Source organism: Pithys albifrons, chromosome 9 (assembly GCF_047495875.1).
Source record: "Pithys albifrons albifrons isolate INPA30051 chromosome 9, PitAlb_v1, whole genome shotgun sequence".
Classification (NCBI taxonomy): domain Eukaryota; kingdom Metazoa; phylum Chordata; class Aves; order Passeriformes; family Thamnophilidae; genus Pithys; species Pithys albifrons.
The window spans coordinates 35,450,232-35,475,936 of NC_092466.1; the positions used below are offsets into that span (position 1 = coordinate 35,450,232).

The 25,705-nt window shown below is 44.8% G+C and overlaps 1 protein-coding gene across 1 annotated transcript in view; it reads right to left on the minus strand.

Annotated features, from left to right (window-relative positions):
• Positions 1-372: 372 nt before the first annotated feature.
• PTEN (phosphatase and tensin homolog) overlaps positions 373-25,705 on the minus strand; it is a 45,095-nt gene continuing 19,762 nt past the window's right edge. The window contains exons 3-9 of the mRNA XM_071563104.1: positions 24,579-24,623; positions 20,121-20,164; positions 16,747-16,985; positions 11,419-11,560; positions 8,745-8,911; positions 2,169-2,393; positions 373-850 (exon numbers count right to left, since the gene is read on the minus strand). Coding sequence (XP_071419205.1) covers positions 665-850; positions 2,169-2,393; positions 8,745-8,911; positions 11,419-11,560; positions 16,747-16,985; positions 20,121-20,164; positions 24,579-24,623 — 1,048 coding nt within the window. The 3' untranslated portion in view covers positions 373-664. The remainder of the gene's footprint in view (positions 851-2,168; positions 2,394-8,744; positions 8,912-11,418; positions 11,561-16,746; positions 16,986-20,120; positions 20,165-24,578; positions 24,624-25,705) is intronic.

Consider the following 25,705-nt stretch of genomic DNA (forward strand, 5'->3'; position numbering starts at 1 on the left):
CCGGATGGATTGGGGCAGCATGCTAAGGAAAGGTGCATGGAACAGCCGGATATGGTACAGAGGCCACGCTCCTTCCCGAGCACTCCTTGCCATCCCCCAGCCAAAAGACATGCATTAGAATGTAGGAAAACCTTCTAGAAACATCTCTTAGCCAACTGCAGACTTTTTCTGTTGCCACACAAGTGCAAAAAAAGGGGCAGGATGTGAACCTGTAAATTTTTTTTTTGTTGGTTTTTTTTTTGTTTTTTGTTTTTTCTTTTCGGTTTTGAAACTTCGTTTGGTGACAGAACAACAAAAGGAAAAATTCCTACGCATACACATTAGGTCTGTCTCCACTTTTATAAAACTGGAATAAAATGGGAAAGTGCCATGTTTATAGTTCCTAATTGAAGTTTTAATGTCCTTTTGACACAAAAAGGTATATACATATAAGAGCTACGTAACCTTTCTTTTTTCCCCCCGACTGGACAAGTGTCAAACCCTGTAGATTTATAGGGCAAAACAAGATTGGTCAGGAAAGAATTGTTCCTATAATTGGTAATCTGACACTATGTCCTTTTGCCATTTAGAAAGGTCCTTTTTTTTTTCAGTTTATTCAAGTTTGTCTCTCTTCATGGTTGGTTTTTTTTGTATGTTGTTTTCTTATCTCCGATAAAAAAAATATTCAGACTTTTGTAATCTGCGTATGCTGATCTTCATCAAAAGGTTCATTCTCTGGATCAGAGTCAGTGGTGTCAGAGTATCTATAATGATCAGGTTCATTGTCACTAACATCTGGTGTTACAGAAGTTGAACTGCTAGCCTCTGGGTTTGATGGCTCTTCTACTGTTTTTGTGAAAAATAGCTTCACCTGGGAAAGGAAAAGACAACATTTAGAAAGGGAACCTGCACTTGAACTGAGCACAGGTAACAAAGCAATTTTTAACAGCTACACTGAACCACAGGAGTGTTGCTCTCTCCACAGAGAGGTTTTCCAGCCTCTCCCTCCCACAAGTGGCAAAATAAAGCCCTGGCAAAGCTGCAGGATTTTCCAGCCCAGGGCAGGAGTTATGCCTGGCTACAGCAGCCACTGGTGCTCCCAAAGGACACACCAGCACAGCAGGCCAAGCTGTCCAACCCTCCCTCCTGCCTTCCAGAACTCTGGAATTGTAGTAAGAGTGCATAGGAATCAATAAAATACTTTCTAATGGGATAGTTGTGAGTGAAAAGCCTGATCCAAGCAACATTCCAACAAGCATCTCTGACCACTACCTTCACACCAGCACTGCTGGGGGCTGGCTGGTATTTTATCAGCGAGTCAGAAAATGTTCCAATTCTTACAAATGCCTTTCCTGTGTTTAAAGCACTGCTGGCAATGGCTCTTATTCCTCAAAGTTTAACTCCCAGGTTAAGGTATTCCCAGACTCACAGCATAGCTGGGGTTGGAAGGGACCTCTGGAGACCACCCAGCCCAACCCCCGTGCCCAGGCAGGGTCACATGGAGCAGGTGACACAGGAACCAGGTGGGTCTGGAATATCTCCAGAGAGGGAGACTCCACACCCTCCCTGGGCAGCTGTGCCAGGGCTCTGCCACCTCCAGGGAGCGAAGTTCTTCCCCATGATGAGGTGGAACTTCTTAGGTTTTACTTTATAGCCATTGCTCCTCATCCTGTCACTGGGCACCACCAAAAAGAGTCTGGAACCATCCTCCACCTGCCTTGGAGGTGTTGGTGTGGATTGATGAGATCCCCTCTCAGTCTTCTCCAGACAGAACAGGCCCAGCCCCTGCAGTTTCTCCTCACAGGAGAGATGTTCCAGGCTCCTCATAATCCCTGTGGCCCCTCTGCTTCCCAGGCAAATCAAGCCAGGAATTAGTGTGTCAAGCTCGTGGAGCCGCAGCTGCTCAGGGATGATGCCACCTGGGCCACTGCTCTCCTACTACTCACCCCTAATGGCTTTGAGAAGTACCTGAAAAGACCTGAAGGCTTTAGTCCCACTCTCTCAACATCCACCAGCTTCCCAAAAAGCAGAGAAACATCCAAAGCTAAAAGCTTTGCTAAGTGGTGGCTACACCAACACAGGGGCTCAGTCTCTGCACAACAGTTTCACATGGTCCCCCCCGCCAGGCAAGAGACAGCAGAGCAAGTCATGCAGCTTTTCAGCTTTGTTCACACAGAATGGATACTGACCTTGAAGTTTGGAGAGAAATATCTGTTGGCTTTGTCTTTATTTGCTTTGTCTAGATCGTTTTTTGTTAATGTAAGGATTAAATATTCCTTATCGTTATCTGAGCGCTCTGTACTGAAAATACCATCAAGTTCCTGATCTGGAACTAGACTTCCATTTTCTACTTTGTCTGAATTTTCATCCAGTCCTATGAAGAATGTATTTACCCAAAAGTGAAACATTTTGTCCTGGGGGAGGAAGAACACAAAAAACAAGCTTGCTTTAGTATTCACTAGTGGCATGTTCGTTAGACTGATACCATCATCTGGTCAGAAACAAACAGGTAATAACAGACCACACTTGTTTGGACAAGAGCACATCGTTGGTCACATCTGCATGCAAAGACATTGTCACCAAGTCTCCTGGACAACACACAAAACTCTGCATTAATCAAGCTCAATTTTAACCAATCAAGCTCTCAGAAGTCACTCCTTATCGAAGTTGGGTTTACAACTATCATACCTACAATAAAAGCAGGTGACAATAAACTAAGTGTTGAACTTGCAATCACAAGGCACAAACAGATTTGTTTTGGCCTCACACCTTGCCAAGCTATTGCCAGACCTAAGAAACAACCTGTGGAAACCAGCTTAGGTGAGTTAAATATTGATAATACAGAACAATCTCCCCCATAACACAAAGCTTTTATCTTCCTACAGAAATAGCTGGAATTGAGCAAAACCACCCTACAAACCCAGGTCTCCTCCAGCAGGGGATTCATTACTGCTTTACTGAGGTGGTTTCTGCCAGTCAGACCTTTGCTGAGCAGTACCAAGAGGAAGTGTCTGCTGTCCTTCTGCTCAGCAGGACGTCTTTAAGGAGAAGCTGAGGCAGTGACAGTTGAAGTATATTAAGCCTAAGCAGAATGACCAACAGGTTCAAGGTTGGTTATCCACTCTAACACTGCCACAGAGATACCTGTGCAGAGAGTGATTTTAAAGTCACACTCTTCTCACCAGGACTAGCAGGTGAGCATCTCTCTCCATGTGTGCTACTGAACAAGTTTTGCTCTTGGGTCATCTCTAAGGGTGATATGCCCAGAACTTCAGCTCTCAGCTCAACAGCTCCATAGGATGCATGGAAAGCCCTTGGCTTAGCTCTCCATCTCCTGCCTTTCGGCCAGTCAAGAGCTGATGTTTCCAGGGTTGTTGGCAGGTTAGTCCTGACTGGCACATTAAGCACTTCCCCATCTCAAACTGAGCTGTATTTACTTGCTCTTTACAAATGAAATCTTCTATCTGACTCTGATTTGAGTTTTCATGCGTAAGATCCAAACTGCAAATGCCCACAATGGTCAGGATTTCTGCATCCCTGTTAAATCTGCTGGCCCATTCCAGAACCTTGACTCACATTCATCTTCCTCACAAATTAATAAAAACAAGCACACCAACACTGGGAATACAGACGTGTCTGATCAAACAACTTCTACCTGCCCTCTCTACCAAGGGCCAGCAGATGCATTCCCAGTATTTCAGGCAAAGCCCACAAGCCCCCTCCAGCCTGGGTGCATTTCTGTAAGCACCTGAGAGACTCCCAACCTGTAAGGAAGGCCAGTGGCAAAGACAGAAGTTAAATAATTCAGGTAGAAACACTTTTGGACATTCAGAAGTCATCCACTTCCCCACAGACCTCTCCAGCACCTTTGGGAATCAAGTTCATCTGGCAAATTAACATCTTGTTTTGGGAGCCCAACACTTTGCCACTGGTGCAGGTCCTCAGTGCCATCTCCAGTGTGGATGGGAAATGGCTTCAAGGAAAACAGTGCCAAGGAAAACCAGGCCACTGGATGTGAGGCAATGCCAGCAGAAGGCATGGGCCTGTCATGCCTCATCTGCAGCTCCATCACATGGGGCACAACCAGGGAGGATTTACTTGGCATTTGAGGGCCTGCCCGAAAAAGCAGCTGCAGGGACTCTGCTGCACTGATGGAGGCTGGAGGAGACAAGACAGATGACAAACCTCTTGCTAGACAGCTTTTAATCTCTTTTCCTTGGGATACATTTCCAGAGGTCTTCAGGGACTCAAACTAAACAACACAACTCAGCTGAGCTGGTCATTTCTCCTTTTATCTCCCCCCAGCTTTGAAAGCATCAAATTATTTTCCTTTCTTTCCCATTAAAGTAACTTAATTAGCTAAATAAACTGAGTTCATGGGTCCTGGGGCATGGTATGGCCACTCAGACTGAAGGAAGGCTTCTTGGTCAGGTTTTTAGGCATTAGCTCCTGTGGGTGACAACTGTGTCACTGTTTGCAGTGAAGAACAAACCTCACTATTCAAAGAGGACTCAGCAAAATCTTCAGGCTTCTGATATTTCATGCAAGACAACAAAGAAAGATGATATAATATGGGCCAAAGACAGGAATTTTAAGGCATGAACTGAACTTGAGCTTTATACAGCAAATCAAAATACCAGACCAACTGCTCACATAACACAACTCAATGAACAGGCTTCTGAAAATGAGTTATTAGAGACTCTTTTTCCATGTGTTTTGCTTCACTTCCAGTTACATCACAAACATCTGTCTTAAAAAAAGAGAAAACAAAAAAAATCCACAGATGTACTTCTTCCATAACCAAATCTGTACCATAAAATCCACAGGGCAGTGTCAGACATTTGAGACAGAAGCTGATTTAATCCCCCTGTTCTAACAAACAGTACTTCTGCCTCGTGCAGTCTCTCAGTTCTGAGCCTGACAGAAGAACATCCTTCGTTCCAGAGCTGGTATCTGTCTCTAACTGCAGCCAGATCCCAATCCAAGATCATTTAAGCCATCAGTTAGGGGTTCCTGAGTCCTCTTGAGAGATCCAGAGGCTCTTACAATCACTCTGCAGCAAACCAAGGGGCTTGGAGATGCTGTCCAAGGCATGGAGATCATGTTTCAACCTGTTCCATGCCAGCCTCAGTCTTTCCACAGTCAGGACTGAGGGAACTTCTTGTACCATGTCCAGATCAACAGTTCAAGCCTTCTGACATTTTCAGAGTTCATTCTTCAGAGTTTGCCAAACAATTGCCCAAAGTCTTCCTGGAACTATGTCGCAGAACTTCCCATCTCCAGACTGGAGAGATGACATGCCACTGCTCCAACAATGCTGTCAGCCCTGCCTACGCTGAGGCTGGGTCTGCACCACCACTGACTCCTCCAAATTAAACCCACACCAACAATTCCTTCTCATCTCCACTGCCAGGACTCCTGAGAAAGGTCTCCTTCACCCCCAGGCTCTGGAGGCAGGAAGATTAGGAGATCTTCTCTGTGTTATTTTTAAACAGACTCAGTGAACAGAGTGATTTAAGGATACTCTGAAATTCTTAAAGATTCTCATGTCAGCACCAATCACTGAAAAAAAGGGCTTTGCACAGACACATTGAGGCAAACCTAGAGAGACCATGGCAGCAGTCTGAGATGGAAGAGCAGTCCAGCTACAAGGCAGAACAACAGAAAGACATGCTCCAAAAAAAAATTCCCCAAATGCCTAAATTCTATCCATCAGAAAGTCATACAAAATAGCTGCACTTGAGCCCCAAGCCATTTTGTCCTCATGTGGGCATGCATTTCATTCTTGAAAGGAAGCAGCTACATCACACTGCAGAAATGGTCTGAGAATAAAGTAAACAACTTGATTAGACAAGAAAAGACCAAAAGCTGAGGACTTCCTAACTGATGCCAGGTGGAGGAGCTGAAACAGGGCAACTTTTCCAAAGCAGTCACTGCCTCACCAACAATCCTTTGGCTGAGGTCAGCTCTCAAGAGCCACCAAATTTGCTTAAAAAATTTGCCATTAAAAAACCCCACCAGACAAGACATGTGGCTGATTTAAATTGTACACTGACTCTCCAACACTGGGTCCCTTGGTTGCTGCAGTTTGATTTGGTTTAGGCATAATAATTTATCCAAAAAGAGCTTGACCAAACTTGAGGAGAGCCCTCCCTACCAGAGAGCTCTGCAGGTGATGGTACTGCTCTTCAGAGAACTAAGAAATTTGGAAGCAAGCACAGGTGAGGGAATCTGGGGCAATTATCAAACACCAGCCCAAACCCAGCAGGAGGACACAGAACTTTCCTTCCTCTCCAGAGGGGACACACAGCCATTCCCCAGCTTGAACAGGGATTACACTTTTAATTGATCTTATTAGGTTTTTTATTATATTAAAGTTAAAATGCAGACTGGCAAATTTGTGATGTCTTTAAGACTTGTTTAGCTACCTATAAATCTGCTAAAGGAAAACCTTGGAAGAACAAGAACAGTGACAGGAACAGGCTTGTCATTCCACCTTTCATGAAAATGGTGAATAAACCAGGATCTCTGAAAGGTAAGATCCTGTCATTCCTAATTCTGCTGTTCCTCATGAACCTTTAAAATACAAGTGTCCCCAGTGGAAGGATTCCCTTCTGGGGTTTTGAGTAAAAGCTGCACAGTCAGTTGAACTAGAAAAGGAACAGGCAGAGATGTGAAACACTTGGACAGAGAAATGGGTTCAACTTTGAGCCAAGGAAGGTGTTCTGTCACCAAGATTCACCTTTGACCTGTTCCCACCTTACTGCTTTTATGTAACAAGCTGTCAAAGGACCATGTGGAAGCATCTGCTCCTGCCTGTGTTTACAGCAGAGCTGAGAGGGGATCCTACCAGAACTGGGCAACATCTCTCACCTACTTCCTTCTGGCCTCCATTGGTACTGAAAATTGAGGCAATCAGACATTCAATCCAACAGGTGTTTGATTGTCAAGGTGGTTTCTTTACTGTCTGGTGAAGGGTTTGTAAAAAGAGCAGCTTTCACCACTTCTTGGCCCTGACAGGCTGAAAACACTGAGAAAAGGGGCACCTCTGCACTCTCTGTAATCCACAGACCCCAAACAGTTTTGCTGCTTGGTAAGAATAGACAAAAAGAAAAAAAAATACACCAACCAGCTACTGAGAAACTACAAAGAGACTCTTAAGAAATGAAACCACAGCCTGACACTCTGAAATGAAAGCACAGCCCAGTACACTCCTGCTGGGGTTCTGCAGCTTTACACACTCTTCAAGACTGAACTCCCACTGCAGAAATGGTGTGTGCCCACCAGGAGCTCCAGTTTCTGCTGCCACTGGATCTCAGTGCTCTCTGCAGGGGTAAAACAAATGCAGGAGTCTGTTCCTGGGGCTACAGAGCCAAGATGCAGCAGCAGACCTGCACACTGGCACTGCTGGGGTGGCCAGGGCAGCACAAGGCCTCCTGTAAGGTCTGTTTGCAAGCCATGTGTTACTGGAGATGGCAAAGAAACAACCAATTCACAGTCCAGACAGGATAGAGAGCAGATAAAACAGAGCCTTGTCTCAGATGTTTGGGTTTTGCACCATCTCCTCCCTGCATCCCTCAGGTCTAGCCCACAATACTTACCTGGGTGCTTCTTCAAAAGCCTGTCCTCAAAACTGGCTGCTCTGTGTTGCTGTTTGAAATGTCAGTACTCCTAATGTTGACTTTAAGTAGAATTTCTGCTTTTAAAATGCTTAGTTTTACAGCCCCTGTATTTCATAGAGCTGCACTGACCAACTGAAACATCCCAGTGAACAGAAAACAGTCCCACTAAGAAACAGTTTAAAGACTTTTATAGACATCAGAGATGAAACTTGTAGCAACACCTGGTACCTGAACAGGCCCATGTGTATTTACACCCAGCCAGGAGGCACAACCTGCATGCACAGCTACAACAGACCTCTCATCACTTATGTTCTGTCCCCAATCCACTCCAGGACTTCTGTATTTGGGCTCTACCTGTACACAGAATTCACTCACTCAATGCTCTTAACTTTCAGAACCTCCATTAAACTGTGAGTTAACTATTGCTGAAGAATTTTAAGCAGCAGATACAGAAAGACTTTAATCCACATGGTCCCACTCTCACCTTTCACTCTGGTAGATGCAAACCAGTTAGTTCCACAAGCACCAGAACTAATGAACCCCAGAGATGAGCCATTCAGCTTTAAGAACTCGCTGACTTTGCTTTCAAAAGAAGTTCTACATTAATTTTTTTCCCCAACTGACGAAATCCTCAGTGCTGAGTGAACTCCCTAAACCTCTAAAGTCAAGGCACTGCAGCTGGGAACAGAGAGGTGGTTGAAGAGACTGCAGAGATACTTTTACAAAGTGCGTAGGAACTTAATTATCCCAGAAACTCAACTGCATTTGACAGATGGGCAGAAATCAGCCAAGAGCACAGACAGGATCTTCTGTGCCTGCTCAAACCTTAGGAAAATTTAGTGAAGAAAACAGCTGGAGTTAACTTGCTCAGTATGCAAGTCTATTTTTAGGATGGGAATGTTTCTTCCTCAATTAGATTACTCACTACTACCCAAGCGACTGCAAGACATCTCCAGGATCATTTTTATCCAACCTTTGTGCTTAAATCTCAGCAACTCTCCAAACACCCAGCTTTCATTTTTTTGTGGTGGATTGGCTCCTTGGGAAAACCAGACATGAAAGAATGAAATACTGCAGAATAACCAACGTCCCAGCTCTGCATCAGGCTCAGCAACATTCTCCAGAAAAAGCAAGAAAACCAACCTTTTTCAACATCTTGTTCTGTTTGTGGAAAAATTCCACTTTGATATCACCACACACCGGCAAAGGCTGAGGGAATTCAAAGTACATGTACTTGTCTTCACGTCTTGAGGGTCCTGAAGGGGAGGTGAATATCTTTACCTTGAGCTGGTACACCACAAACTGAGGATCTGTGTGGCAAAACAAGAGTGTCACTTGGTAAGAAATGCCTTTAAAGTGTCAAAAAGCACAGTGCAGGTCATGGACTCACAGTCGTGAGCTACAACATTCTCAAAGTTAAATAAATACCTGTTAAGGGTTAAGCAGCACAGGGCATCAAACTTTTCTAGATGCTACTGGAAGCAACAGATTTCTGTCCTTCATGGCAATACTTTCAGGCAACCAGAGCTCCTAGAAAGTTGTTTCTTTTTAATGTACTAAGACACAATCATATGAAGTGACAACTACTTGACTGTTCCTTGTGTGCTGCCTCCCCTCCCTGTATCATAAGGATCTAACTGAGGGGTTTTATTCTCTCTCATCTCCTCTTCCAATTGTAGAGTGGGTGGTCATCTCAGCACAAACTGATTTCTATTCTTGCACCAACACAGTTGTTACACAAACAAAAACAAGGACAAAATTCAACATTAATACACAAAACCAACCAGCACCAACAAAGTAAGTCAGTTCTGTGTATCACCATCACAAATGAAGTGTCACAGCATAACTTTCCAAATTAAATCTGCAAGGGGAACAGTGGAATTATGAGTGGCTTTGGTGCAGTCCAAGCAGAGTTTCTTTAGCAATTGCCAGACAGCTCTGCAGAACTGTGGAAATCCCTACGGAGCACACCCACATTATCCTGCTGAATGGCCCAGCCATGAAACTGTCACTTACACACCCTTACAATCCCAGACTGCTTGGGGTTGGAAGGGACCTTAAAATCAACCAGTTCCACCCCCTGCCCATGACACCTCCCACCAGGCTAGGGTGCTCCAAGCCCTGTCCAACCTGGCCTTGGACACTCCACAGCTTCTCTGCCCAACCTGTGCCAGGGCCTGCCCACCCTCACAGGGAAGGATTTCTTCTCAATATCCAACCCAAATTTCCCCTCTGGCAGTGTCAAGCCATTCCCCCTTGTCCTACCACCACAGTTCCTGATAGAGTCCTTCTCTGGCTTCCCTGTGGCCCCTTCAGACACTGGAAGGTGCAGTGAGGTCTCCACGTAACACTCTCCAGGCTTAACAGTATCAGTTTTCTCACCTTATCTCCCTCAAATCCTCAGAGCTGTGAAACTCTGTCATCCCTTCCTTTTGCCTGAGAGGCACAAACCTTCTTGGTCAGTGACTTTAAAACAGCAGAGTGGTAACCAGGAAGTCAGATTGGAAGTTATTGTGTTAAATGTAAAATTTCTCCCATCACGGTCAACAACATGACTAAAGAAACAACACAGCCCATGGGTTTCACATTCTGAAAAATCACTGAAAACTCCAGAGAAACTTTAAATATTGCAGTACACAAAGATGCTCCAGTTGACAGTTAATCTACCCTCTCAGGTGCTCAGCAAATCTGTTGTTTACGCCATGAGAACAGCACACCAAGAGCCTGCCATGGACACCCAAGTCAATGCTCACACGAGTGATTCAGACTTGTAGCTTCATTTGGCAAGAACAGCAAAGTTTATCCAAAACATTAAATAAGTGGTAATTGCAGAAATCTGTAACCTCCACACCTCTCCCCTGGAGGCAGAGGTTTCTTGGCAGAGGCTCCTCCCTTCCTCCTCCTCAGCCCAGCCTGACAAGTTGCTTGATTGTTCCTTATGTGTGTGACGTGTTCAGGTAGTGCCTCACAACAATGTTAACAGGGCCATTTTAATCAAAGCCACAGGAGGCACTGGAATTAATTACACATTGCTGTAATCCCCATAGCAAAACCATTGGAAAGATTTTTTCCACCAGCAAAACATGAACACACCACTAGGCAGTTCCTGCCCTGTCACGCAGCCCACAGGACAGCAGAGAATCTGTATTTAGATTTCAAAGCTTCAAGAAATCTGCTGCTCCTTCCTAACACAGTGTCTCAGCAGATCAAATTAATCACTCACAGGTGTATCAGTGCTTTATAAGCCTCCACATAAAGTAAAGTTTATCCCAGAGTTAATTAGGTATTTGCCCAGTTGAACTGATTCATTTAAACATCATGGCAAGAAGGATGTTGCTGCATTTGAAGCCAACACGCCATTAAGCAAATGTTTTTCAGCAATTCATGTTTCCCAAGAGCTGATACATTAAAAAACAAAAAGGGAGGCTTTAATAAAAGGAGCAAATATCCAAATGGATATATTGGATGGGGGGGTCACCACCCCTGGAAGTGTCCAAGAACAACTGGGCTGGGTGACAAGGTGTGGATCAGTCACAGTTGGGACTTGATGGGCTGGGAGGTCTTTTCCAACTTCATGATTCTATTTATGGCATCACTGATCTTCCAACCCTTAAACACTTCCCAGTTTAAAGCTGTAGCAAAACAAACCCGAGTCCTTCACATTCCTGGGAGGATCCCAGTGGGCAGAGCACACCAACCCAGCAGATTTTGGGACGTGAGGGGTGTAAGCACGACCTTCTCCACGGACATCTTGGTGCCACAACCACGTTCAAGGCTGATGTTTCTCACTAGAGGGTAACAAGTGCTGGGTACTTACTGCAAGTTCCGCTGCTGAACATGGGAATTGTTTCAAACATCATCTTGTGAAACAGCAGTGCCACTGGTCTGTAGTCCAGGTGATTCTTTAACAGGTAGCTATAGTAGTACACGTAGCGTCGCTGACTGGGAATTGTCACTCCCTAAAGAGAGGGAAAACCAGCATCAGAAACCAGCAGGACCACTTGGAAGCATCACTGGCAGAGCTCCTGCCCAGCACCTCAGAGCATCACTGAGGGCAAACAGACCACCAAGAACAGGGCACTCATCCATCCTGCAACAAGCAGGACACTGGTTTTCCAGCAGCTTTAGTACAGCTCAGAGGGTGGAGCAGCTCTGCCCTGGGGAAAGGCTGGGAGAGCTGGGATTGTTCAGCCTGGAGAGGGGAAGCTTTGGGGTGACCCAGTTGTGGCCTTGCAGTGCCTGACAGAAAAGATGGAGAGAGGCAATTTCCAAGGGCCTGGAGGGACAGGACAAGAGGAATGGCTTCAAACTGCCAGAGGGGAAATTTAGGTTAGATATATGGGAAGGAATCCTTCCCTGTGAGGGTGGGCAGGCCCTGGCACAGGTTGTTGGGCAGAGAAGCTGTGGCTGCCCCATCCCTGAAGTGTCCAGAGCAACCTGGGCCAGTGGGAGGTGCCCCTGCCCATGACAGGGTGTTGGAACTACATGATTTTTAAGGTCCCTTCCAACCCAACCCAACCCACTCCACGATTCTGTGCTCTCCAAACATCCACTTCCAGTAATGTGGCACAGAATGAAGATTTTTCCTGTATCTTTAAAACAAACACTACAGACACCCTGAGGGTCAAGTCCAAGTTACAGTTTCCTGCTGCTGCTTTTTTGGGGGCAGGGAGTTAAGCAGGAGGTGCCTTGAACAACTTTAATTTTTAAGGACCACTAGAGGAGTCACACTTTGACAGCAGCTTAAGTCAAAAGATTCTGATCTTTACTAATATCACTGTGCTCAAGACTGATGTTGCCTTCTATTGCAGAAGAAATCTCTGAAATGTTTTCCCCAAAAAAGGTGGGAGGTTTCATTAAAATAGGCCCCATAGCCCAGAGTATTCAATGAAGGACTGACATTTGACTTACAACTCTGAAGAAAGTATTTGCTTTGAGAGTATATAACCTGTGAATGCTTTTATTACTGATTTGAAATCAGCTTAAAGCTTTGAGTAAGGGAACAGTTTTAAAGCTCCTATAGCTAATATTTTCAAGCAGAAGTGACAAAGATGAAAAATAACTTAATTTCCCAGAAAATGCATTCCATGGTATATAATAACCTGTGCTGCATATGGACAGCAGCAGCAGTAAGTAAATTTTCTGATTAAAACCAGTTGTGGGATTGTAACAAACAAAGATAAGCAAAAGGAGTCGCTGAGCATTTTGGTCACAAAACCTACACCACAGGACTTGCATGAACTCTTACTTTCACCTGCTTCACCTCACAACAGCCAGCAGCTCAGAGAGGCCAGAGGACTTTTCATTTAGCAAATCTCTGTTCTGCACACATGAAAATAGTCACTTCCTGCCATTATTAAAAAAATGTTGATAATTATGTCTCCTTATCACTTCTAAATTACACAAAAGACCTTTCCCTGCAGCACTTGTACAATGACCTTCCTAGGCAGCCTCCTACAGTGCCCATGGGTTTGGCTCAGATGTCCTCCCATTCTTAAGGGAGCTTTCAAGTTTGCTTTCCTGGGATCTGAGCTCCAGGACTGAGCAAATCCCAGTGTCAGAGCAGACCAGCAGTGTTTGCCAATGCTGCCAACCCAGAGAAAACCAGGCAGGTAAGGAGAACACATCCTTGCCTGCTCAGTGCTTCCCAAAGGATGTGTCCTACAGAGAAACCTCAGCACCCTGGTCAGGAAAACCAGGGCTGGGAGCTGAGCCAAGGGAACACACTCATGTCCACAGTGACAGTCAATCCCAAAGCAAATCCAGTTCTTGTCCAGCAAGGCAGTTTCATCCCTCCAGCCAAAGAGATTCACTCCCTGGAGACAGAGTCTTTGCCCTGAGAACCAGTCGTGCTGAAGCAGAACCCAAAGGTCTCCATTTCCAAAGGTCTGAACTCCAAGCAGACCATTTCCATAACAAGCTAATAATACTCCAATCAAACCCTGCTCACTTTTACTCCAGGAGAATAAGGACAGGGAATTAGTCCAAGTATGTTCTCCTGGAGAGGCTGGTATTTCCCATCTATCACAATTTTTAAGTGGCTCTTGGATAACCTCTCTAGTTCTTGCACCAGAGCTTCCTGGGGCACTGCCATTTTTGTGTAGATGTCACAAAAATTGTCAGGTGCTGCTCCTGGTTCTCCTCTCAGGGTAGCACAGGCGGGATTATGAAGAACAGACATTTTTGGAAGTTATATTCCCACATTCACTCTAATAACGTGCCCTACTGTGAGGATGAAGCTGCAGCCTCAGACTGGGCTCAGGGCATCAGGTCCAGCAGAGGTTGTCACCTGAGTATGTCCAACAAACAGAAATCACAACTGCTGAGCTCTGACATCAGACCAGAGATCTCTGCCCTGCTCAGACAGTCATTCTGACACTTCCTTACACAAAATAACTGGGTTTCATTTCCTGTTCAGTTATATCACAGAATTACAGACTGGCTTGGGTTGGAAGGAATGTTAAAGTCCATCCATTCCACCCCCTGCCATGGGCAGGGACACCTCCCACCAGCCCAGGTTGCTCCAAGCCCTGTCCAACCTGGCCTGGGACACTCCCAGGGATGGGGCAGCCACAGCTTCTCTGGGCATCCTGTGCCAGGGCCTGCCCACCCTCCCAGGGGAAAATTTCTTCTTAATACTTAATTTAAACTTACTCTCTTGTCAGTTTGAAGCAATTCCCCCTTGTTCTGTCACTCCAGATCTTTGGAAATAGTCTCTCCCCATGTTTCCTGTCAGCCCCTTCAGGCACTGGGTCACCCCAAAGCTTCTCCTCTCCAGGCTGAACCACCCAAATTCTCTCAGCCTTTCCCCACAGGAAAGCTCTCGGGAGTCACTCTTGGCAACACAACTATATGATGGTCAGTGCTCCTGAATGGATCATCTCCAGCTCTGGCACTGGCACAGTTGCTCCCAACTGACCATTCTGTGCTTCCTTCCAAGTCTAATCCCCACCATAAAACCCTTCAAGGCAACTACACAGTCAATACTTTCATCATTCTCTTCTTCTGAAAAAGCTCCTCCCACTACAATGAGATACACAAGTCAAAAGAGGAAAGAGAAATCAAACCCCACAACAGGATTTGGTCCCAGACAGTCTTTCTGCAGACTCAGTTTTGCAATGTCTTATTTCCCAGGACAGCAACTCTCAGCCTCACCTACAACTCCTCTCACTTGATGTTGCAAAGGCCTCTGTGAAGCTGCTTCTCCCAGCAGGCACTTGTGAAAGGCTGTTCCAGAAGTACTCGAGGTTGTTCCCTCGACCAATTAGTCACATTTCCTCTTGCAATCAGACTCACACTTCCTGCCAGCACGGACTGAACCCTCCAAGAATCACTTTGCCACGAGCACTAATGGCAACAGTGATTTTAGCTGGACTGTTCTCAACAGCTCCATGCAAAGTGTGCACCTTGTCCTTGCTTTAAACCAAGAAAATCTGGTACCTCATTGAAGCCAGTTTTCCTTCATCATACATAGGTTGGTGCAGACAAAAAAAACCCACACACAAAAAAAATGCCCCAAACCACAAAAAGAAAGAGAACAGGCATTGTTCCCCCCTGGGTGCAAACAGCAATTTTGATGCCTCATCTGCTTTGAATTCAGGAAGTCAGTTGTATAAAGGTGTGGTGAAATACCAAGTCAGAGAGCAGCACTTGACATATAACACTGAAATATGGGCCACAAGGGAGGAAAAGGCTCCCAGAAACTGCACTGGAATACCTGGTTATAAACACTACTTGAAGGATTAGTGAATCAAATGCTGCCCACTGGCCACATCAAGATAACCAAGCTCTCAAGTGGAGCTGGGAAGGGGAAAAAAAAATAAAAATCAACTCTTCCAGTAGAGACATCGAAACCAAAACAGAGTTGCTGGTTACAGACACTATTTAGAGAAAAGCTAAACAAGGCTCTCACTATTCCTGTTTCCTAAGTCCTCCCTCACCTCCAAGATGACCCAGGTACCCCTGGGGTACTGATAAACACCCAGCTGACCTTATCCCCACCACACTGATGTGCAGAAACACCACCTTTGTAAAAAGGGAAACTGAGGCACAACACACTTTTCACTGTGTTTTTCTTCAGGTTTGTGGTTTTCACGCTGTTTTATGCAGCTCTTGAGATGATCATCAGCAGGAGGTGGAATCTGTTTATTCACACCACTCATTCCTAGTCATGGGCTCTTACCAAAAGCCTCAAAGTTTGGATGGGAAACCTTGACAGGGTCTCTGCTCCAGTGCTGCACCACAACCAGCTGAGCAGTACATGGAGTAAGAGCTTCATCTTGTCAAGAGAGCAAACTAAGGAGTTATTGCTCCTTCCAGTGAATTAACAAGCCAAATCCTAGAATTCCTTATGGGAAACTTCTGCTTTCAAGAGCCTTCAGACACGAAGCTCTGCTTTTTAGAGGTCTTCCCACTGTGAAATTAATACTTTGTGCAAACATTACAGGAACAGAGAGAGCTCTGTACTTGAGGAGGCTGAAACTGGCCTGCTGGGATGGTCCCTTGGGAATGTTCAACCAACACACTCCAGGAAATTATGGAAGATGAGCAGGGAAGCTCGTTCAAGTGACCTTGCAAGTCACACCTTACTGTCTTTGGAGAACATTTCAAAGAAGGAGGTTAAATTCTCATTAATGCAGAAAGGTCCTTAACTAGCCTTCTCTGAGAGGGGCATCCAACAATATTCCAGTATATTCTTCCAGTAGGGATATTCAACTGTAATTACTACACATCTCCAAACCCCACTACAGAAGTTAAGGCAACCTGAGGAGATGAAAGGCAAAACAAGATGGAATAACCCTCTTATTTGGGCTGAAAATGCTGAACAAGGAAGTTCCCCCATCAACTGCCCATCAGATGTAACACAGAGCACAACTCTGCTGAAAAAGCCATTAAAATAAACTGTCCAGGTCTTCTTGAACAGATGGAAGAACCAGGCTGTTTCAGTGTTTTAACTAACTGCTACTGCTGCTTAGGAAAGCTTTTTCATTTATAACTGTGCTGACCTGATAATATTAAAGCTAAAATCAAACCAAGCATCACAACTGATGGCAAGTATTTCTCGAAGGGTTTGAGCATCAATGTGACCTCAAGGAGCAAAAGCAGCGAGTCACAGGCAGGGGAACAGAAGAACAGAGTATCTCACCTTCTTGTCTCTGGTCCTTACTTCCCCATAGAAATCTAGGGCTTCTTGAGCCTTTAAAAACTTGCCTCGATGCAACAAATATGCACAAATCATTACACCAGTTCGTCCCTTTCCAGCTTTACAGTGGATTGCTGCAACATGATTGTCATCCTCACTCAGCCACTGGTCAAGGTCCTCACAGAAAGGTTTGATGAGCTCCAGCTGTGGTGGGTTGTGGTCTTCAAAAGGGTACTGTGCAACTGCAAGGAGAAGCAGGAATTCAGCAAAACCTCAAAGGCAACAACAGCAAGCTCAGACAGGTCAAACTTTGTGACAAGCATGTCAAAATTAACTCATCAAATAACCCTCCCATCTTACATATAGATATGGATTTTTGATCCTAATATTGTTCAGGGCATTATAAGCACCGCAGACAGTTCTCCAGGAATCCATAAACAAGAATCCTGATCCACAAGGCAATTGTTTCACACCTCTATGAAATGAGTGGCACAGGCTCTGCAGTGTGAATTTTCTAGAATTTCTGAGCAGTCTGGCACAAAGAATAGCCTTGTGGAAAGCCACTATTCCAGCAATAATTAAACTACCTGCTGAGAGAGAACAGGGCCAGACCTCAGTCACTGGGCAGACAACAGGAATTTTGCTGAAAAATTATGGAGCACAGTTGGGTCTGCACTGGGAACAAACTCTCAAAGGTGCTTTGAAACAAAATCCTGTCATTTCCATATTTAAAAAATGCTAATCACGAGAGAAATGTCATGTGAGACACTGGCAGTGCTTGTGGGGTTCACAGTCCTGTCTTATATGGGTGTAGAAATACACACACACACTTTCTGCCAGCCAGAGATGGGAAGAATTTCACACAGGAAATGAAAGGAAACTCAAGAGAGCAAAAAATAAGCAAGAAGAGAGAAGCACCCAGAGCTCCAGCACCTCAGACCCCATGACACACAATGTCCCACTGCCCACAGGATGTTTTAGGGTCACCAGGAGAAGCACTTGATGAACTGCACCCCAACTCTCCACCTGCCTGGGGATGTTACAACTCTGGATCACTTAAAAATTCTCAGCCAGAAGCACCATTTCCTTTTCTGGGCTAAAAATGAATACATTTCATTCCTTGGCAGGGGGCTGCAATAGTTTCCTAAGTCCTACTCTCTAGTCACACACACACACAAGGCTCCTTTTGATGAATCCCCAAGGACTTAAAGAGCAGAAGTGAGGGATGAAGTTATGGAACTGCTAAATCACTGCAGCACAAGTCTGGAGCCTCTTGGAGGGATCCACAGGGACAGTTTATTCACTTGCCCATGTCACCTCCCAGAAAACCAAACAGGGAAGCCCAGTGAAGTCAATAATCTTTGCTAAAGAAGCAACAAATGTTGCCCAACATGAACACACACTAATCAATTCTTCCACATGGAAGATTCAGAGACTCCCCAGATGATCTTTGTATGTGAACTCAGAGATGTCATTTTTTGCAGATGTAAATGAAAGAAGAATTTATTTAGAAATCCCTAAGAAGCTGCAAAAATGCTGTAAATTTGTCCATCCATCTCTGAGTGTCTTGTAATTACAGCCAGCAAGGCTCCTGCAGAAAGGGGAGTAAAACAGTGCTGAAAGGACAGCCTGGAGAATTCCAAGGAGTCACAGCATGCTGAAGATGCTCTCCAAGATGTGGGATCAAAGGCAAACCTTGTGGCAATTCCTTTGGAAACTTGGATGGAACAAGCTGAAGATGAAATGGGTGCCCTGTGATGTTGTGGGGGATGAAGGGCAAGGAAACATTAAACTGCACAGCCTCGAGCAGGTCCTTGAGAAGGGTGCAGGTCCTCCAGGGACTGTGATTCCTAACACTGGAACATGGAGAAGGGTTCTGATTACTCTCTCCAAGCTCCCAGACACTGCAAGAAAAAACCCACAGCAGATAAAGGAGTGGAAAAAAAATAAAAATGAAAGTCTGTGGCAAAGCAGAAGGTAATTTCCAGCATGGAAGTACCTTGGAAACTGCAGAAACCCTAGAAAGAAAGCAAGTTCCCAAAGAAGATGAAGAGCTTTTTAGGGTTTCATTTGATGCAAGAGCATCCAAGGTGAATAATGAACCACTCTGTTGTTTCATGCTAAGTGTACAAATAAGAAGTTCCCTTTGCAATTAATTCACTTTGGGGGAATTCAAAGTCAAGCTATTGTTCCCCTGCTAAGGGAAGTCCTGAGTCACCAACGTGGTTATCTGAGGTTAACTAATTCAGGGAGGAAAAGCAAAAATTGAACATGTGCAGAGGAGCTGTGAAAGGTGCTGTCACAAACAACATTTTGGGCTGGGACTGACAGCAAAGGGGTGTGACACCTCCATATCACAAAGCAGAAATTAGAGCAAACATATGTTCTGGCCATATTAGAAGCATGTCCTTTTCCTTTGCTCTCCTTACCCAAGGCACTGCTCAAGCAGATCTTAAAATACTTTTTTTTTTCTGGCTTGGTATTGAGTGAAATTTCAGGACATGTCATTCCACACCATGAGAGCAAATCAGAATTGATCATGGTTTCAACATGACAATTTCACTCCTCCTCTATTCAGACAATAAAGCAGCAAATTATGTTTTGGTCACATTCTGAAATCCTCTTTAAGACTAGAAGGATGGTTTCAAATAATAATAATTTTAAAAAAAGAGGTTGAGCACCTGCTATGATAGAGGATTAGCCCATAAGGCCAAAATTTGTTCATCTCCTGCAATTGTGTAGACACAAGAATCCAGGCATTCTGAAACTCTGCTATTGTGCTCAGAGATGTTCCTCTGCCCAAGAATTAAAGGTAAATCTGGATTTATTTACTACCTGGGGAGGTAACACTGACTCAACAGGTATCCACTCCCCAAGGACCTGGCCAAAAGGCTCCCTGAAAGTTTCCCCAAATGTTCTGGTAGCTCTGCAAAGTGTCCAAACTCCAGCTCATCCTTTCATTCATGGGAATGAATTCTTTTTAAGCACCTGAAGGTTATGCCAGATCTTCAAAAATGGCTTTGTATGAACAGTGACAGTGGCTTAAGTATTCTCCATTTTCACTCTTCCTAAGAACCAGACTCCTCCAACCTTCACATGCAGATTGTACAGCAAGTTTACACACTGGACTGAAACTTCTACATAACCCATTCTGCAAAGATTTTGCAACAGCAGATTTCTTATTAGATCCTGATCTTTAACTGTCAGGAACATTTTTCTGAAAGCACCAAGAACACAGCAAGTTTTTCCAATGACTCAAAGCAATCTGACATCATTCCCTGTGCCCAAATCTCCTACATGACTATTCATCAGCTCCTCCTTCAGCCCTTCATTCACTGGAGTTTAAAGGGGACACACAGGAAGCAGTAAGAACATACCTCTGCAGTTAAATTTGGCGGTGTCATAATGTCTTTCAGCACATCTGAAAAAGAAAAACAGACAAGAGTTCAAGTCTCTGAGGCACTCCCAACATCTGGCACACCTTGGAACACACAGCTGGCAAAACCCTGCGTGCCCATCACCTCTAGGATTTAGAACTATAGCCAGAGGTTATATAGAGGAAAACTGGTTTGCTGCAGATTTATAAACACTCACTAGAAAAGCAGTTACTTGACTGAAAGGCAAATACTCACCCTTGGAACTTGTAGTCCATTTGCATGGTTTAATCAACATGGCTCAATTAATGCAGGTAATGCAATAAGTGATTAATTTCTAACCTGTGCTGGTAACAGCTCCAGCCACTCAAGCAGCTTTATGCTCCCAAAGAGGAAGAGCAGACAGCTGTGACCTTCATCCAATTGACTCTGAACTCAAAACACACATCATGATGCCCCCACAGCACCAGAGGAGTGATGGGGACCACAAGGACATTTCAGGGCCACCACAGACAACTGAAAGCCACACCAAATATTCTCACAGAGATCACACTCTGCAACTGGGCATAGGGTCTTGAATTTAACTGAGCTCAAAAGGCCAGCCAGTCAGTTTTCCCCTCACAGACCCTGGAAAATGGCACATTTCTGAGGAGCCTGGAGTCTCTCACCACTTGAAGAGAACCACCTTAGATCACACTGGAGTGTCCTACAGGATGATTCGCCCAGGGACAGACACCAGTAAAGAGGTAGAAACAATCCCATCACCTGGGCTCTAATACAGCCAAAATGGCACATGCTGAGGGGGCAACTAGATCAGATGGTGGGGGAAAAGAAGGCAAGAGTGGGTGCCCTCTGCACTGTCCCTTGGAGCTGCTCTATGAGGCCAAATGATGGGAGAGAAAATGCAGTTCAGGAAGGAAAGGAGAAAACTCCTGCCTTGAATCCTGCCAAGGCCAGGCTGGACAGGGCTTGGGAGCAACGTGGACTAGTGGAAGGTGCCCCTGTCCACGCCAGGGGGGTGGAATTACAGGAGCTTTAAGGCCCCTTCCAACCCAAACCAGTCAGTGATCCTCTGAAACAACAGGTGCCCAGGTTGAAGCACAACGACTGGAGTCATCTCAGGAGGTGAAACACACGTAGATCTGCTCTGATTACAACCTTCACAGGACTGCAATTCCCACACCAGTTTCAGGACTGGGATGAACTCATCTCTCCTCACCAGGCATGTTATGACTGCAGCCTTTGGAGCCACAAGGAGCTTACTTGACACTTTCAGACATGCAAACTTTTGGTCTCCTGCTTGTGGCTGTGACTGGAGCCCCACAGAGCTGCACTGAGCTTTGCCCATGAGACTCACACACCAGGGACAGCCCTGCTGGGGCTGCACATGCTCTCAGTGCTTCCCTTTCTCAGAATTCCAGAGCCTTCTCAACTCTACCCTCTGACAGGGAAAAGTCTGGCAGCTTTTACAGCTGCCATCACGTTGCTGCTGCTTTCTCTGGGTCAGGAGTGGCCTGAGGCAGGTTAAGGTGGCAGATGGGACACAGAGAAACATTATCTGCGCTCAAGCCTTTGGGAAGAAAGGTTGGGATGAAGGATGTACCCCCAGGATGCACCCCCAGTGGTGCAGGATGTACCCCCAGCATGGAGTCACCACTCAGCACCTGAACTTTGGAAGCTGAGCCTGCTAGGAAGCAAAGCAGTTAATACAAGGCATCTCAGCCAAAAAAGTGTCCTGCTTCCTTCTAAAGAAACACCCAATTCAAAAGGGTAGGAAGAGATGAAAGTCCTCAAAACATGAAAAAAAAAAAACCATCCACACGTGGGCAGAAAAAGTCTTCAAATGTTGAAGTTTGAGACAGTATAAAGTAAAATACTATGAGGGATAAAAAAAATCTTGCTGATAGCAAGGACAGAACCACAGGACAGAGCACAGCCATGCCCCTCTCTGTGCCCTCCTCTGGAAGCTGAACACAAGCAGTGCAGAGCTCCAGGCACAGCTGCACCAAAATCCTGTGTATTTGCTGCACAGACCCCCACACACACACCATGGGGGGATACTTGGGGGGTATCCCTGTATAGTCAGACCTGCAGATGAAACCTGAACATTTCTTTGCATTTTGGGGGTAAGGAGTGGGTTGGCACAGTTCTTATAACCCTCCTCAGGATGAAAGGGAGTTTAAAGCACCAGAGTGCTGTCAGGCACCTTCCTGATCAGTCACAATCCCACTGCCAACAGGACTTCAGGCTCCCTCTGCCACAGAGGAACAAACATGCACATAAAATCCACACTGTTCATCACAGCTCCTTCCTTCAACCATCTGCCTGCAGGACACTTAAAGGAGATACACTGAGAAGGTGGAGAGGATTCCAAGAGGGGAGATAACAATCTGCCAGCATGTGAAGCTGGGAGATGGAATTGGGAGAAAACATTTAAATAAAGAAGGATACTGAAGAAATAGCAAAGGGTTAAAGGAACACAGGAGAGAAACAGCACAAACAAGAAGCAAAATGAGACTGCTCAAACATTCCCTGGGAAGTTAAAAGCCAAGATGTGAGGATGAGGCATAACTGACATCACTTCAGAAACATCTCCAAATCCCTTTAAATCAAACTGCTCAATGCACACATTATCAACTTCACAGAACAGCCACCTTAAAGGAACTCAAACCTTGTGACAGTGAAATAATTCTGCCTATAATCATGTAACTCCTCTGAACTCCCACCTCCATTTTTGAAACACAGACAATGGATGATTATTTACAGTTTAGTATGAAGAGATGAAGTTCTCTGCAACACCTGATGGCTGCAATTCCTCCCCATCTCCTGACCAAACAGTGCAGCCATTCGCCTGATGGCATTTTATGTGTACAAACTTTGCCTGCAGAAAGATCCAAGAGAACGTGGCCTCTCCAGACAGGGACACACAATTTAAAAGCTCCCCTTTCCAAGTAACCCCCTAAGTCTTCCTTTGCAACTCATCCATGTCTCGGGGAAGAAGCCCCTCAGACTTTGAAAGGGTGTTTTATCCTTCTTACATGAAGAACCTGAAAACAAAAACCTTTGGCACACCTGGACAAGTCCTTCTCACAGCTGAAAACTCACAGCCCAGCAACATAAATGTCACGTGCATTGGTCTCATCACAGCTCTTCTCACTTACAAACTTTGAAGCTGTTCCTGTCTAGGGTTGGGGGACTGGCTTTTGCTTTTATTTTTTCAAGCAGAATGAGGTTGCTGGCAGACCAAGTGGAAACTTTTGAGGCACCACCTCCTCCCCGAGGAGCTCCTTGCTAAGATGCACATCAGGCTGACTAAAATCCTGCTTTCTGACCAAGCCTAGAGGTTTACCCAGAGCAACCTCTTCCCAGAAATCTTATCCATTTCCTCAAAGGATAATATTCTGGAGAGCTTCTAAGCTGGCAAATACAACTTTGCTCCTGAAATGTATGAAAAAAGGCCAATGACTGTATTTTATGTACGTATCTTTTCCTGTCCAATCCTACTCTCCAGACAGCTCCAAAAACCAGAATACAATTTCTCAGCTTCTCCTGTCACTTCTCCCCAGCATCAGCAAACAGAGCTGCTTGATGCATAATCCTTCAGCTAACTTAGAGGCACATTTAAATCCTCTGTTTTAAATACTTATTTTTAATGACTGACAGATTACAATGTCATGCATTGCCTGGATTTCCAGACTGGAGTAATTTTTCCATTAATTGCAGATATTTAGAAACATATTCATTAAAAAAAATAAAGCTGTTAACACTTCAGAGAATCAATCTTCAACTTAGATTTCTAGGAAACAGAAGAGAGGTAGGAAAACCATGACCTACTTTTCAACATCATCTGACATCACCAAACGATTCATACAAATGAAATTAGCCCAAGCTAACATATAAATTTGATCAAGGAACAGCTACAATAACAGCTTTCTGCATAACTAAATTTTCAGAGGGCAAACATTACACTTAGAGAAGTGAGAAACCATCACCAATTGCTCCAACAGCTTCTTGAAAGTAATAAATAGGGACAGACAAGAAGAGTGAGGAAGCAAACAGAGCCTGGGTACCAATGGAGTTTGGTTAAAAAAAAAAACAACAACAAAACAGAGAAAAAAACCCAGGAAAATATTCATTTGGCCAATGGACATTAATACATGAACAGAAAGCCTGCTGTGAATTACTTTTCACTTTTTAATCACATGGTACAAGCTCCAGATGGGCTGGATGCCAAGTCATTTAAAAGCGTTCAAGGAATATGAATACACCCCAGCATTTCATTTAACCTCTCTCAGCTCCACTAAATGAAGTACCAGTGCTCTCAATCAGGCTTAATTGTTTTAAGAAATGTGCAAAACATCCCCAGCTCTGCTTCAGGACAGCAACAAGCCACTTGCACTCCCAAGGTATTTTTAGAAGGCATTATTATTTTGGAAAATGCATCTCCAAGAGGATACTTACAGATTGTATATCTTGTAATGGTTTTTATGCTTTGAATCCAAAAACCTTGAGTAGGAAGAAAGAAAAAACAAAACATGCATTAATATACATTGCAATAATGTTGACATTAATTTGCAGCATCCTCAAAGCACCTCCCAGCACTCTGCACTCCCAGCCCCAGCTGGCCCTGCAGTGCCTCCAAGTCTCACCCATCCAATAATCCAGCAGCACAGATAAAATGGTTATTGCAACTCAAGAAACCAAGATCTGACCTGCTACTGGAACAGTTCTTGTGTGGACAGATTTCCTGATCCCAAAAATACCTGCAGATCACTGTGTTAAGCTGAGGAAGGAGGGGTGGTTTGAAAGCAGAAAGCACTGATCACACCAGGTATCTCTGAACACTTCCCATTTCATCATCAGTGCAAAATATCTTCAATGCCACAACGACTCAAACAACTTTTGAGTTCCAATTTCAGGGCGAATTATTCACTTTAACCCCATTTAAAATGTCCATTATTTGCCACCGAGTCTGTTCCCAGTGATACTCTGAGCTCTGAAAGGAGGAGGGAGATCACTTTTTCACACTCATTTCACTTCCAAGCTCACTTTGGAACAAAACCTTCCCATGCAAGCCCCGGCCAGCCAAACTGCAAACGTGACTCATCAGAAGCGCCGTGATTATATATGATGTGTCACCTGGCAATGTGCAAGAAGAAATAACATACAAATGTTTACACTGAACATCATCAACAGTGTGTATCTGCACATCAGCCGGGAGGAATTTAATTAGCCATGACAGAACATGCTGTTCAGATTGAAAAGAAACACTAGCTGCTAAAATCCTGGAAAGCTCAAGCAGAAACAAGCTCTGGTTATCAGGCACAGTGTTCCAGAGGAACCCTGAAGAACTCTGTGGTTAAAGCCGTGTGTTAAAACAAGAACAGATGTGAGGGTGAGATTCCCATTTCACCAGGAAAACGTATTCCAGGACTCCCGCTGGCTCGCCCTGGCAGGCTTGGAGAGCCTCAAGGAGATGGTGGACATGGAGATTTGCCTCAGGAGATGTTCCTGCTTGGTTGACACACACACTGGAGAGGAGCAAGGAGAGCTGACTCTGCTTCTGCCACTAATATCCACAAAGAGCA